This window comes from Mus caroli, unplaced genomic scaffold (assembly GCF_978045245.1).
Source record: "Mus caroli unplaced genomic scaffold, Mus_caroli_1 scaffold_1, whole genome shotgun sequence".
In the NCBI taxonomy this organism is placed as follows: domain Eukaryota; kingdom Metazoa; phylum Chordata; class Mammalia; order Rodentia; family Muridae; genus Mus; species Mus caroli.
This window is the reverse complement of record NW_028227256.1, coordinates 16,134,584-16,149,521: the sequence shown is the minus strand read 5'-3', so window position 1 is coordinate 16,149,521 and position 14,938 is coordinate 16,134,584. Positions and strand designations below refer to the sequence as shown.

At 42.7% G+C, this 14,938-nt stretch overlaps 1 protein-coding gene across 3 annotated transcripts in view; it reads right to left on the bottom strand.

Annotated features, from left to right (window-relative positions):
* Positions 1-1,203: 1,203 nt before the first annotated feature.
* Positions 1,204-14,938, bottom strand: part of Tfap2b (transcription factor AP-2 beta) — a 29,145-nt gene continuing 15,410 nt past the window's right edge. For 2 of the 3 annotated variants that reach the window (XM_029482908.2, XM_021162017.3), the window contains 4 exons: positions 13,056-13,275; positions 11,135-11,253; positions 8,557-8,698; positions 4,373-5,698 (listed from right to left, as the gene is read on the bottom strand). In XM_029482908.2, coding sequence (XP_029338768.1) covers positions 5,401-5,698; positions 8,557-8,698; positions 11,135-11,253; positions 13,056-13,275 — 779 coding nt within the window. In that variant the 3' untranslated portion in view covers positions 4,373-5,400. Of the gene's footprint in view, positions 5,699-8,556; positions 8,699-11,134; positions 11,254-13,055; positions 13,276-14,938 lie in introns of all 3 variants that reach the window. The other variant, XM_085835858.1, reaches the window with a different exon arrangement.

Sequence of the window (14,938 nt, the reverse complement as noted above, 5' to 3'; positions counted from 1 at the left end):
CTGTTTTTTTTTTTTTCTATTGGAAAATCTAAATGGACAAGGTTTCTTTGAAAAATGGAAAATTTATGAGAAACATACTATCAATCACTCTAGTACCAACTGTATGTTACACACTCTGGTGTAATCTGATCTCAGGATTACCATTTCTGTATTATGTACTGGTTGCAATTTCTGCTTTTTATGATTATGTTAGGCAATGATAGTGTAGGAAAAGACAGATCAAGCCTGTGATGCCCCAAGAGAGGCAGTGGCTCGTACAAACTGTAGGATATCTTAAATGACTTTGCTTTCCTGGTCTCCAGGAAGATATTCCCACCTTGGGACAAAATACAGATTGAGACATTCAGTCACTGGAGCGTATGGGGCTAAACCAGAGTCCAGTAACCCAAGTGAGAAAAGCTGGCTGCCTCAGAACCCAAGATAAGAAACAGCATCTTTTTTTGGGGGGGGTGGGGGTTGAGACAGGGTTTCGATGCATAGCCCTGGCTGTCCAGGAACTCACTCTGTAGACCAGGTTAGCCTTGAACTCAGAAATACGAACTCAGAAATCCACCTGCCTCTGCCTCCCCAGTGCTGGAATTAAAGGTGTGTGCCACCACACCAGGCTGAAACAGTATCTTAAGCTACAAACAACTCTATCCTCTTCTTGGCCTAGGGAGTTTTTTCATCATTTATTTGCAGAGACCCTTACTGAGGAAGAGAGCAAGAGATTCCATCCTAAAATGGACCACTTAACCCTTCCCACCCCCAAGAACCAATGTCTCCAGGGGCAAGAGCCAACCCAGTTTTGCAATATGTACCAGCACCACTTGGGAACACCTAGCCCATTGACCACCCACTTGTAGAATCTTTGACTTGGAATCAGGATCTCTTAGTCACCCAGGAAGTAAATATAACAGTCCTTTTTTCTTTTAAGGGTAAAACAAACAATAAGTTGCAGTTAACATGAACTTTTATTACAAATATGATTGGGACTAGCATCCATTTGACGTTTTAAGAGTTAAAAAAAAGCACCTCCTACTGGAAATAAAAGTGTTCATTTTTCTGATAAGCAAAATTTATTGTATTTCTGTTGTAACAAAAACACGGTATGTATGTCAGTTGCGGGGGTGCAAAAGGAAGAAATCTTTTTTGCTAAATCTTTTTTCTGTCTGTAGAATGGAACAATCTTTATGTTTAAGGAACTGAAGAGGAGAACACAACAAAAACACAACAATCTTTTTTATTTATGTAAATCAGATTAACACTGGACAATAAACCAATTTCTACCCAATACCATAACAGCTTGTCTATAAAGAACAGAAGAATTCAAATAGGATTCTAGCTAGGGTCAAGCGGTTCTTTTTTCTTTTAAACCACCCATTCACAGAGGTATAGAGTCACAGATAAATAATCCCAAACTACTTGCTCATCATATTTACACATTCCCATTAAATTAAGCATAAATAAATATATACAAACTTAACACAGATACCCTCCAGAGTGCTCTTGAGAAGAGGCCGTTGTTACCTCTTGACTGGGTGGTCAAAACAAATGGTACTGAATTAAAGGCCAACAAAAAGAGAATCAGTTTTGGCATTAAAGAAGAAATGGTGTTCACCCCGTTGGTTTTGTTTGTTTGTTTGTTTTGTTTTTCTTTTTAAGAAAACAATCCAATACTTCTGTTTTTTTCTTTTACCAATAATTTAATGTATATCAGCAAAGGAGGGAAGCTCTTGTTTCTCTGAGCACTTGAGGCAGAGTCTGATGGTTTAAGGTCATCAGTTCCTTCCCACAGAATGTATTACAAGTACAGGATATCAGGTATGGTGACGAATTTTCTATCAATACTCTAACTAGGGAGGGGTCTTGTAACCATGAAGGAAGTGTGTAGAAAACTTGGAAGGTTGGGGTTTTCCATTCGACCAGTTTTCAAAAGTTATGAAATAATTGCTTAAGAGAAAGTTCCTGGCCAATGCCAACAAAAGTCGGATCTTCAAAAGCCTGTTGAGCTCTTTATATGGGGGTGGAGAAAGCTATGGATGAAGGAGTAGGTTTTGGGCAGGCAAGTGGGGAAGTGGGGGGGGGGGATGCAAGATAAGTGGTGAAAAGAAGAAAAGAAAGTTACTTCATAGTTGGGATGAAAATTAAAGGTCTCTGGAGAGGGAAACCTCACCTTGGAACAAACTCCTCCTCGAGACTCAGAATAAAAGTAGGAGAATGCTTGATTCAAAAAGAAGGGGCTCCAAGGACCTTGGGGGAACTCCAGCAGTCACGGGCTTACTCTTCAGACTTTAGCTATTTGGTTTTGGAACCCAGCGCATTTGGTAGGGCTTGGGGGTGGTGGGAGCGGGCCTAGATAAGATAAGCCATCTACAGAGTGCAGGGGAGAGTATAGGACTGTAACTCACCTGTTTGGTTTGAAAACAAAATTCAAAGGGCCTGGCCTTAAACGTTTTTCCTTGACTTAAAAGGCAAACTCTTGCGTTAATCCTACTGTTTATTGATTTATAAATCCAAGGAAACCAAATCTTTTAATAACTCAATTATCAGATAAATGTAGCCGGCTTGGCTAAGGAAAGCATGGGGGCGAAAGGTCCGACGTGAAGAGAGAGAAAAAGAACAGAAACAGAAGACAACCCCGGAGATGGGGGAGGGAAACCTCAAGCCAGGTCTACCTAGCTGCCCCTTCGCTGATGCTCACAGAAACATCAGGGCATCTAAGGGAGCCTACCTACCCAAGAATGACAGTTCTTATTTCATGTCCACACTTCAGGCAATTAAAACAATGTCCACACTTCCTGGCAATAAAGAACACATGGAAGTTTCAAATTCCATGGACTTTTCCAAGCTACAAGGTCTCTGAGAGTAGAGCCCCTAGTGACCGCTCGCGGCAAAATGGCTTTACAGAGCTCTGGGATCCCTCCCCCCGCAGCAGCCAGTGGGGCGCCGCCCCTTTACCTACTCCGGAACCGGCCCTTCTCCGCTGCCTTAGCCCTTAGGGTGAGGGCGAGAGCAAGAAGGGCCAGTAAGGCTCGCGCCCCCAGCAGCTGCTGATTCTATGTCCTCAACACCACTGGGCTTTAGTGGCCCACGTGTTCCCAGGACCTGCACAGTAAGAGCAAGGCGCATCCATCGCGTCTCTCGATGTCACACGCGTGGGGCGCGTTGCCCTGCAAGGAAAGGAGACGATGTTTTTCAATGTGTTTTCTGCTGGTCTCGTGCAATCAGAATTCAACTAATGCAAGCGTCCAGGTTCTTGGACAAATGGGGTGGGCTTCTAAACTGAGGAAAGATGAGAGTCTATAGTTCACACAACGTATTTTTTTTTTCCTGCCCTTTCTACTCCTTTCAGCCTCGTCTAGGGCTGTGTCCTGGAAACCTATGGTGCTCAGAAGCAGCTAGAGATAGGAGCGGAGATGTTGCCTGACCTCAATTTTTATTTACAACCTTCATCCTTTGAGCGATTCCCTCAGAGGGTCCCTAAAACTTCAACCCCTTCCCTTGCTTCAAAGTGGATTGAAAAAGCTAGGAATACTGAGAGTCCAGACTACTGGGGGAAGGGACTGTGTAAATCACAGAAAATATCTGAACATATATCCTAATGGATTTTATAAAGTTCCCGTCTAGGTGGGGGAAAAAATAAGTGTACCCAAACTAAATGTGTGCACCAATCAAATACTCTACTCCCTGAACTTGCTAAAGGTGCAGGTTTTACTTCATGGTAACATTAAGATGGGGTACAGTAAAAAGTTGGACTAAGAGAAGAGAGATACATTAAATTCATGGAACCTCATCCATTAGGAATATCCCCAATAAATCAAGACAGGAATTCAAAGTTGAAATACAATCTCATTCCCTTTGCCTTGTGTTTCTGGGTTGTGTGTGTGTGTGTGTGTGTGTGTGTGTACCATTTTATGCCAAAATACCTGTGTGTCTGAGAAGGAAAACTATTTCATTCATAAAACAACAGAGTCATGGTAGTTTATAGACTGTCTTCCCCAAACACATCAGCAAAACTACTTCTTTCCCCCATTAAAACATCCAGTCCCCAAAGAGCCCAAGGAAATGGAATCCATTTTTCCAGTAAAGACAATACCATTAGAATATAGGTTCCAAAGCAAGATACCTTACTCGACTCCCTTAAAATGCATTCTGCAGTGCCCCGCCCCTGCTGGAATTCCTGCGTGGAGGTGTGTTAGCAAGAAATCCAAAGCCGCTCCCCCAACACTGGCCACTTCCTAAATGATTCTCTTTGAGCTTCTTTAAAGAAGTAAAACCTGCCGAATCTGACAGGCAGGCTTTAACTTTAAAAAGGATCAGATTGTTATTGTTGTTTCTCAGTACCTTATAGATTGTGTAGGAAGCCCAAGTCTTCTTTGAAGAAGCTCATAAACCATGCGGGTAAAGCTTGGGGAAACAGAAGAGAGTCAATGGTACATACCCCTCCGAAGGAATTACATACTAATCAAAGTTTTCATGTTTTGGTTTTTTTTTTCCTTTCTTTTCCTTTCTTTTTAAACTATACCGCTAGATGACACAAGTGTAACAAATGTAATATTCTCTGTGAACAGGTGCTGTCAGGTCTGGTAAACTAGTAACATTTTCTAAAAGGAACCATGATGAATCAACTTATCGGTTTCCTCTCTGCCGCGGGAGCCTGGGCTCTCAAGCCTGGATCAAAAGCTAGAGCCTCCGCCCGTCTCCCACCCCCACCCTTGGCCTCCCTAATTAAACACACCGGGGCGGGGTGAGGGTGGGGGTGGAGGGGAGGTGGGGGAGTTGGGCTCAGGGAGTTAGGAACGCAAGGCGCGGTCTGGATACCGAAGGGGCTAACAACAGAGAGCTAATCACACTCGTGATCACCCAGCAGGTTTCCGGGATCGCTTTGAGGAAGGGAGAAAGGGAAGCTTCGGTGAAGAGAATGAGGAGAAATGGAGGGCGCGAAGTGCGAGAGTTTCCTTTAAAAAAAAAAAAATTTAAATTAAAGATTTAAAAGTTCGTGCGTCTCAGTCAACCAGCTCTCAAAAGCATTGACACCAACGTTTCTCCAATTTTCTTCCAATAAGTTAGCGTGTTCTCATGTTTAGTCTCACGTTTTATTTTCCAAAAGGGGGATTCATAGTTTTCCTTTATTATCTGTATTACTAAATTCGAAAGAACCGAAGTGGAAAATCCGGACGGTTGTCTCCACGTGTATCTTGAAATAGACACCGAGAGCCGGTTTGCTGCTCCGTTGTATGCCTCAGTTTATTTTTTTTTAACGTTATTTAGCTTTCTTTTTAAATTTTGATTGTATGTGTATTCTACCTAATATAATTCTTCCAAAGCCAATCCAATATGTTAAAGCTAAATTTATTTTTTTTTCTGTTTTCCTTTTGTATTTAAAACATTTTCCTTCTCTTTAATTTTTTTTTTTTTTCATTTCCTGTGTTTCTCCTCCTTGTCGCCAGTTTTACTACCTGGGCCTTCCCCAGACGTGTGCCTGTTAGTGGTGTTGTTCAAGAACATCTTGTCCATGCCTTTGAGCGCCTCGGTGAGATAGTTCTGCAGGGCTGTGAGCGCAGCGCAAATGGCTGGGGCACCGAAGCCGTGCGTGATGAGGCTGAAGTGCGTGAGACAGCTTTGGATGCCCGGCTCCAGGATGGGGCTGGGCCGGCTGTTTCCGATCGGTGTCCGGTCCTGAGCCAGCAGATCCGTAAATTCTTTACAAAGTTGCCTGAGAAGGGGTGAGGGGAGAAGACAAAAGCACCCTCAGAGTTCTGGTCGCTCGCCTAGAAAACCAGACACTCACACAAGCCCTGAGGCTTTGGGTCTGAGGACAGCAAAGCTATCTTTCGGGATTCCTCTCCGTTTCTTTCCCCAGGGCACTCCCTCACCCAGCAGCTGGGACTAGAAAGAACTCAGGGAGAGGAGGGATGCACCCCTCCCACAACCCTACCCCCACCCCTACCCTTTTTTTCTCTTTCTGTTCCGGGACCACCTGTATTCTGCTTTAGGAAATTCTTTGGGCATTTTAGCTTTTGATTTTGAATAGACAATAAATTTTAGCTGTTATCTGGCACTTTTGAAAAATTATTTCCCCTTCTTCCCACCTGCCTTTCCAAACTCTCTCTCTCTCTCTCTCTCTCTCTCTCTCTCTCTCTCTCTCTCTCTCTCTCTCTCTCTCACACACACACACACACACACACACACACACACACACACACACAACTGAAAGATTTAAGCCCCACAGCCACAAGCCTGTCCCTGGCATAGAAGCAGATTGCTGTAGCCTTGCATGGCCCAAGGCAAAAACCTGTTTATCCTAAAAGAGAATGATGATTCCATTCAAAGCAAAACCCATCTACCTGCAGCATTTTGAAAGAAATATCTCTTCCCTTCTTTAAAAAAAAAATACCCCCTTTTTGCATATATGAGCTAATAAAAATCTTTGTGTAACAGGATGGTTGTCAATAGAAAAGGATTTCCTCATAGTTTAAATAAAACTTAGAGGTAGATGGTTGACACACTAGGGATGATAGATTTTTATTTGTTGAAGGTTTTAATTTCCTCAAGGCACCTACAATTTAGAGTACTCTCCTAGCCTTAGGAAACCCTTGTGTATGGATTGGGCTTATTTGAGAAATTTTTAATATAGGGAATGAATGGGAGGGGTATAGCCCTGAAGGTCAAGTGGCTTAGCTCTGCTGGCAGGCTGAGGTATGACATCCTCTGAGGCCACAGCCTTTTCTCAGATTGGCAGGCTTCTGACCACCTTCCTTTACCCAGCCTCCGGTTCAATGGGATGTCAAGAAAAGCAAACATATATAGCCAACTGGACCTATACAGTCATGGAATGGCTGAAAGGGCACTTACCAACTAAGAGTCAGACCCTTGGGGTGCTCTTCCCTGGGATGGTGCTACATTGCTCAGGGCTAGTAATAAACCAAATGGGGACTCTTTCTCCACCCACTGACAGCAACCAAGAAAGATTGATATTTCCAAGCCCTGTGGATAAAGATCAAGTCTTTCTACCTTCTCAGGTCTCCATTCGCATATATCCCTAAAAGTGACTGTGCTTACCCAATAGAGCCTTTGCCAGTGAGGTTTACATACACTCTCCCAGGCTCTGACTCACCTCCCTTCCAACATTCCAATGTGAAGGGTTTGGGGATTGGGACCAGAAATGAATGGGTGTAGCAGGGGTCTCCGAATGAGTATAGTGGGAAAGCTTCCAAGGTGATTCTGATAACCTAGGCTAAAGAATAGTGGCCTTAAAAGTCATAAGGTTTCCAAATGAGTGTGTGTGTGTGTGTGTGTGAGAGAGAGAGAGAGAGAGAGAGAGAGAGAGAGAGAGAGAGAGAGAGAGAGAGCACGAAAGGAGGGGTCGTCAAATCATCTCTTTAAGAAATAAAGAAGTTTTGTGGATCTTGTTATCTAATTTAGACAAGGTTAGTTTGGTGTTTTAATTATTTTATTCTTCCTTAAATTTCCCTGCTTCATTTATAAAGTACAACTAACTGGTCCTTACTACCATATACCAGAGGAGGGGTAAGAGCGAAACCCACCACCAACAACAACAACAAAAAAGATCTATTATACTGCAAGATGGTGGTAGGTTGGTGGAAAACCTTCTAGAGCTAGGGTGGGGCCAGGTTTTGATCATTGGTTGAAGTCTTAACTTTGTACTCATTTCCAACAGTGCCAAAAAAAAAAAAAAGGAGAACAAATGCTTAAGACTCAAGCATTTAAAAATTTGCACAGCCCAAACCAAGCTCTGTAAGCAATTAAAGTTCTGGGACATTAATATTTTTTGACCCTGCGGAAAGGGGCAATCAAATTCCAATCACGTCTCAAAAACATCTGGACAAATTTGAGCAAATGATTTTTCAGCCTTCCATATATTTCTTTAAATTACGCTGTCAACGGAACAAACCACGTCCTGGAACGCTAAATAAATGAACGCTGCTGTTTAGGTGGCGGCAGAGAAACGTGCTGGTGCACGCAGCACCGCCCACTGCAGGCCTGAGCTGGTCATAAAACACCAACAATATGACACCGAAGCCAAAGACAGGAGTAAATCAAATAAATAGAAAACCCACTGTAAATGTTCAAATGAGCTCTAGACCTAAATTTAGCCGGAGATTTACTGTTTTCCCCTCTGGAGTTGTAGTAAATTTTACAAGTCCATGGAAGATGACAAACAGCAACCTTGGAAATGTGGGTAGAGATGGGCACGCGTGGGTGACATATAGACACCCTGAGCGAACACATATTGCTGTCCCCCTAATGGCAAGGGAGAACAATGCAAAGCTCAGGCAAAAATATTCACCTAGGGATCTGGGAAGACACGTTGAGAAAATCTGCCTGACACCCCAGAACTGTCATTCTCTTTGTAAACGGAGAAGAGTGAGATAGTCCCATAGCTCCTCAAGTCTACTAGCCCCCACATACCCCGCCCCTAAGAAGCTGATAGCTTCCTGCCTGCCCTGTTGTTTCTGGCAAGGCTCTTTCAGGGCACATACAGCAGTTTCTTAAGTGGACCTGGGTCTGTGAGGGAGTTCTGGACCATCGCCCAGAGACTTGGAAACTCACTTAGTGGCCAGCAGCATATTCTTTCTGGAGTGCAGGTCACTGGGGTCCGTGTGCTGTCTGTTCAAATACTCGGACACGGCTTTAGCAGGAAACTCTGTTTCACAAATATACCCGAAATCCCGAGCTAAGTGAACAGCTTCCCCTATAAGGAGAGCAACAAAGAATCAATGGCTAGACTAATAGCAACCTAGCCTAACACCTGAGGCCAGGTACCGCTCCACAAAGTCAAACCTGAGACAGATACTCAAAGTAAAGATGAACTTCACAACTTAAATGAACAGGACAAATCTTATTCTACCAGCCTCCGGCTGAGCCAGGCTCTAAACAGACACCGCCCCCTCCCAAGAGACATGAGGCTTCCTGCAGATAACTCACATTGGCTTAGAGGGACGTGGCCTTAGATTCAAGAACCACGTTACAATTTAATTTAGACATGTGGCGGGAATATGCTACCCAGACTCCTTTCCTCTATTTAAAGCACCAGTTACACTTGCTTGAAATAAAATTTAAAAGGCACCACGGTCTTCCTACAATCCTAGTGGCAAACAGTCTTATCTTTATAACTAATATGCATAAACAAATCTACATATGTAAATGTTGCTGAAGAGGAATGTATGTAACCTGTGGGTGTGAAAAGAGTATTTATATTCTGCATCAAAATAATTATTTACCCTACAGTTTCCTTGCTGTTTTTAGGGAATCTGCCTTTCAGAGATTTCTGTCATCTCTTTCCTACTTAAAGACTTTCTACTGTACAAATATGGAACTGCAGACACCAGGTCATGCTAACATTCCATAGTTTACCCTTCTGCATATGGTATCACTACCTTTTCAAAAACACAGCCTTGGGGACTTGAGGAAAGATAACAAACAGGATAAAAAAAAAATAGTTGTGTTGAATTATCTCATGAATACATTACTTTGAGAGAAAACGACTTACTTTTAAAGATATAAAAACAAAAGACTTCAAGCATAGTGTTTGCAAGGATTCATTATACCAAAAAACACACAACAAATACTGTCCTTTCAGTGTGATTTCTGGTTTCCTTTTCTTCTCCATCAAAATCTTTGTCTCATGCTAAAATTACCTTTCCTGTTTTCAAAATGAGGTTTTTTTGTTTATATATATATATATATATATATATATATATATATATATATATATATATATATTAATGGTTCCCTAGAAGGCAAAATGAAGGACTGGAGAGACAGCTCAGTGGTTAAGAGCACTGACTGCTCTTCCAGAGGTCCTGAGTTCAATTTCCAGCAACCACATGATAGCTTACAACCATCTGTAATGGGATCCAATGCCCTCATCTGGTGTGTCTGAAGACTGCTACAGTGTACTCATATACATAAAATAAATGATTTTTATTTTAAAAAAAAGGCAAAACGGGATACCCACATACTAAGAAGGCTTAACTGCTACCAAGTAGGATTTCAAAATGTCATGACTTGAGGCCTCTGATGGGAGAGTTCAAGCCCAAAACAAACACTTCGTCGCCTTAAAGATGGTAAAAATGTAAGACCAATATATCTTTGATCTCTTTATGACCATCATTTAGATTATTAAGATGCTGTCCTGCCAAAACCAACTTCCTACAAGAGTCATAATACCATGTTTACTAAAAAACAGGACACACAAAGAAGATTCCAGAGAAAATCCTCCACTATCTTCTATGTGTACCAACTGGCCATGCTTTCTTGTCTATCTCCTCTACACATTCAACTGCAGACATTCTTCTTCTAGACTACATAGTTATTAATTATCACAGGCCATAGATTTCATCACAAAACCCAAGCTGACAGGCAAATTAGAAGTTTCTCAGTGACATCATGGCCATTTAATTCACAAATAATGAATTTGCCTTGAAGTTTCAACTCATCTCTTGTCTCTCTATGTGTTTTCATAGTCCTCTGCATGCTTTTCTCTTAAGAGTGATGGCCTTCCTAAGGTGTCCATAACCCATCAAGTCCAAACAGGTAGGACACTCACAAGTTTTAAAATAACCATTAAAACACATGAACACTATGTTATTTTTACAATTTTCAAGTTTTATTCTGTTTATTGGGGGTTGAGTGTATAGAGTAGAGAGAAAACCCAGGAAGGCTCTCTCCTTGCACCTTGCAGGACAGAAATGGTGAGATGGAGATCTGGTGGTTAGTCAGGCTTGCAAGCAAGTGCCTTTATCCTCACCAGTCCCCTGCTTTTTGCTAGTAACACTTTGAGGTGAAGTAAGAGGAGGGCAAAGAGCTTTGATTATAGCTTGCAGGAGTTCAAGCAGAGAGTGCATTAGCCACTGGGGCAAGGGAAGTGACCCTGCTCTGACTTGGCAACTGTGTCTGAGCCTTGTTCAGAGGATAAAAATATATATTAGTGTTTTCTTCCTTGCAACTACTGGTCCCTCTAAGTAAAATGACCTTTGAACTTCTTTCCTGCAGCCCTTTGCCATCTCACTCATAAGGGCACAGCAATCACAATGATTTCCAGTTAATCATGAAATGTGTAAAATGTCAGACTCCAGTGGACACTTAAGCTTCACCCCTTGGTGAAATGGCTACAAGTCTTGCTTACCTTCTACCAGTGAGGTGAGTAACGTGACATTTGCTGCTTTGCGTCTGCCCGCGGGTAAATTCAAACCGATTTTCTCTAGCCTTTCTCTCAAGGATCTCCCCCCATTTTTCGATTTGGCTCTGCAATGGTGAGAATTAACATTCTGATTAACCTTACAGTATTCCTGAAACAAAGTTTAGACTTAGCAATCTAGAGCCCAGCGGAGCCTGAAGAGGCTTTAGCTTGAGGTTTTCGCCCCCACCCTCCTTCAGTTATTTGCTGATAGTTTGCTGGGGCTTGCTTAATTTTTGCAATACAGGGCATTGAAAAGTAAGTCTTGTATTTTTATATATTGTGAGGGAGAAAATGATACCAGATGAGAATAATTAGATTGTAGGGCAGTGGATCCAGAAAAGGTAAATATTGCTCAACTCGTGGACATACACAGGTTCACTCCCTGCCATGAAGCCTGTGAGTAAAACAGAATCCAGTCAAACTTTTGCAAGAAGGGAAAAGAGGAAGGCTAGATTCCAAAGACCATCAGGCTTCTAAAGGAGGAACGGAACCAAAATTTTTTAAATTTTAGAAGGGGAGAGAACACTGACTTTTGTAATCAAATGATGTTTGTTGTCATGGTAACAACAATTCCAAGACTTTTGAACTTGTTAATATGATAAGTGCTTTGTAGTCACTATCTCAATACACTTTATACACTCATGTTCAGGAACTAAATTAAAACATGCCCACTCTGGACACCAAGGTGGGGTGATGTGCACCTTGAAATCCCACTTGGGAAGTGGAGACTGGCAGATCTCTGAGTTGCAGACCAGCCTGATCTACAAAGTGAGTTTCAGAACTTCCAGGGCTACACAGAGAAACTTTTGTCTTAAAAATTAATGACAATCATAATCACAATTTAAAAAAAAATAGCCTGACTATGAAACTCAAAAAAGACTCACTTGAAAATCAAACCAAACAAGGACAGTAGAAGAGGATTCAAATAAAGAATATCCCTGGATCACACCAACACTTAGCACCCCGGAAGGCTCTCCATGTCCTCTGAGGGCTGGGCAAAAATAAAGGGAAACTGGTTATCCTGTATGAACCCGGTTGCTGTTCTCTTTAACCAGCCACTTTTAGGAAAGAAAGAGATCGTGAACATCTAAAATGGGTTTTAACTTTAGAAAGTTCTGTCTCATGCAAAGTCCCTTACTTAGTAAGGACAACACCAAGGGTCCAGATGTTGGCAAGAACTGTTGGGGGAGAGGGGAGCCATTTCTTCCTCCATTTTCACCAGGAGTCAGCCCATGGGTTGCAATATTGGAGAGCAGTTACATAGCCCGAGGAAATGACTACTAATAGTTATAAAGTACTATTAATGTTGTGAGGTGTGATACTATTGAAAGAAGGCCATAGATCTAGAAAAAAAAAAACAGATCCTTTCAAAATGGGGGGAGGGAGCACAATATGCTAGTGAATTAATCTTTTAAAATCAGTGAAGTGGAAAGGACATAGACAGCATGCTGAAAACTGCTTTTGTCTGTTTCAAATGAGCATGCTTGGTGGGGAGACTAGGTTCTGACTTGAACTCTGGCTAATGCCATCGCAGAGAGTTTATATAGTTGGGAGCCTTGCACTGACAAGAGAATGAAAGGATTCCAATCCTGAATTTTCTAGGAGGGTTGCACATGCGCAGTGTAGTCTGGCACGAGTACGGCTTTGGTTGCAGAAGTAACACAGCACTAGAACCCCAGACTCCCAGCCTCAACCTTCCTGCCGCTTGGTACTGGGGATTCACTTAAACTTCGGGTTGCTAGGCAACTGCGTCAAACTTTCTTCCTCAATTTCCACCACCCTCCTCCACTAATAGAACCGTGTGTGTGTGTGTGTGTGTGTGTGTGTGTGTGTGTGTAGTTTTTGTTGTTTGTTTTATTTTGTTTACCTTCTGAGGACGCCGCCCAGGAGAGACGCATTGAGGCATTCAGGGGGCGAGAGCCTTCTCTGAACTTCGCCCACAGTAACTTTGTACTTTGAAGTTGAACTGAGTAGAGATAAACGGCCTGGGACTGAGCAAAATACCTCGCCGGTGTTGACTGACATTCCTCCCAAGAAGCCATCTTTATTCATCATTAGAGAAGTCACAGATTTGGGAGGGACAGGAACTAGGAAGAGATGGAGAAAGGGAAAAAAAGTTTCCATAAAGGTGACCAGGCTTCATTAACACTACCGAGGGTTGATAGGACAGCACAAGTCATCTGGGAAAACCAACCCCCACCCCCACCCCACCCCACCCCCGGCAGCCACCAAGTGGAAAGAGTAGAGCGAGCAGCTACTCCAGTACTTCCCAGCTGTATTGCGTTAATGCTGTGAACTGACCCAAATGTCAGCATTCCTATGGAAACTTACCCCAGACCAGAGGACATGTGAGAGTTGCTTGCCATAGCCCAGTTAGACCTTGACTATCGGCTCACGCTGTGAACCTAGGCAAAGCCTATTTGGTCACGTGCGTGCTTCTTGTGCTACCATGGACACCTAGCAGAGATCCTGATTTCAGTTTCCTCCAAGGTCCTCCCTAACATAACACTATCTCATCTGGTACTTGAGGGTGAAGTTTTCTGAGACAAACGGTGAATCCAATGATCTTTATGGAAATTCCTCCTCTCTGACTGGACCCAAACTTGTCTAAAGTAAAGAACATCACTGAAGATGGGGTGCACGTGGGGGTTGGCGGAGGAGGGAGGAATAAGAGCTGCTTCTTGCTATTTAGTGAACCCTATTCCCACCCCACCCACCCCACCTCCCAACCCCCCCCCCCACACACACACACAAAACAAGAGCAGGATCCGTTTAGAAATGTACCCAAATGCTCATTTCCAGTAAGAGCAAAGCAGTGACATGAATTTTGTTTACAAGTTAAGGCACCGGGTGCTGATTGTTTAGAACGGTTATGATTTACAACAGGTGCCCGGATCAATCAGCCAATCACTGTAATTCAGATGAGCGGTGGCGGTCTTGCCTTGCCCCAGTTCTTTCGTTTCAGCAAGTAATTGATAACAAACCACACTCAAGGTATGTTTTATGCAGAAGTTAATAAGAGCTGACAGCTAGTTGCCACTGCGCCCCTGGTGCAGTCAGCCTCTGCAGTTTGTGTTTCTGTTTAATTATGTTTCCCTGTCATCCGTATGTCAGGACTAGGCTGAGCTAGGTGGAAGGCTGCGGGAATGAGAACCTGAGAACCCGGAGAACAGCGTCCTGAAAGTCTCCCCCTTTGAACTTCTCCCGATTTCCCCTGTTAACTTGTTAACTTCTTGTTAACTTCTTCCCCTACAAGTTAATGTGGAGAACACATTGAAGTATATATTTAGAATAGGAGAAAAAAAAATAAACTTCGACTTGTACCTTTCTCATAATGACTAATCTCACCCTATCAATATGGCTGGGAAAGACACACTCTCTACCACATGGGCACCAGAATTTTAGGGGAAAAGAGTAAAACTTCTTTTCTACAGGACAAATAACACAGTGCGACATCTCTTTGGGTTGGCTCTTTACAGCACAGATTTCAGCATTCAGACTCCATGGTTGTTGAGAGATTTTCAAAAGTTAGGTGTTTATTAATTTACTTGGGTGTTTTACACAACCTTTCTAAAACAACTTTCCTTAAGGGAGTCGATTTAGACACTAAAGCATTCCCTTTGACCACTTCTTGATATAGATATAGAATTTCAGGACCTATTGTTGGTGTCCAGGACCTGTTTGTTCTGGTTGGAGGAATTGTATTAGAAAACTGGGGGCATCTTTTGCACTGCCACAGGTAAGGACAAG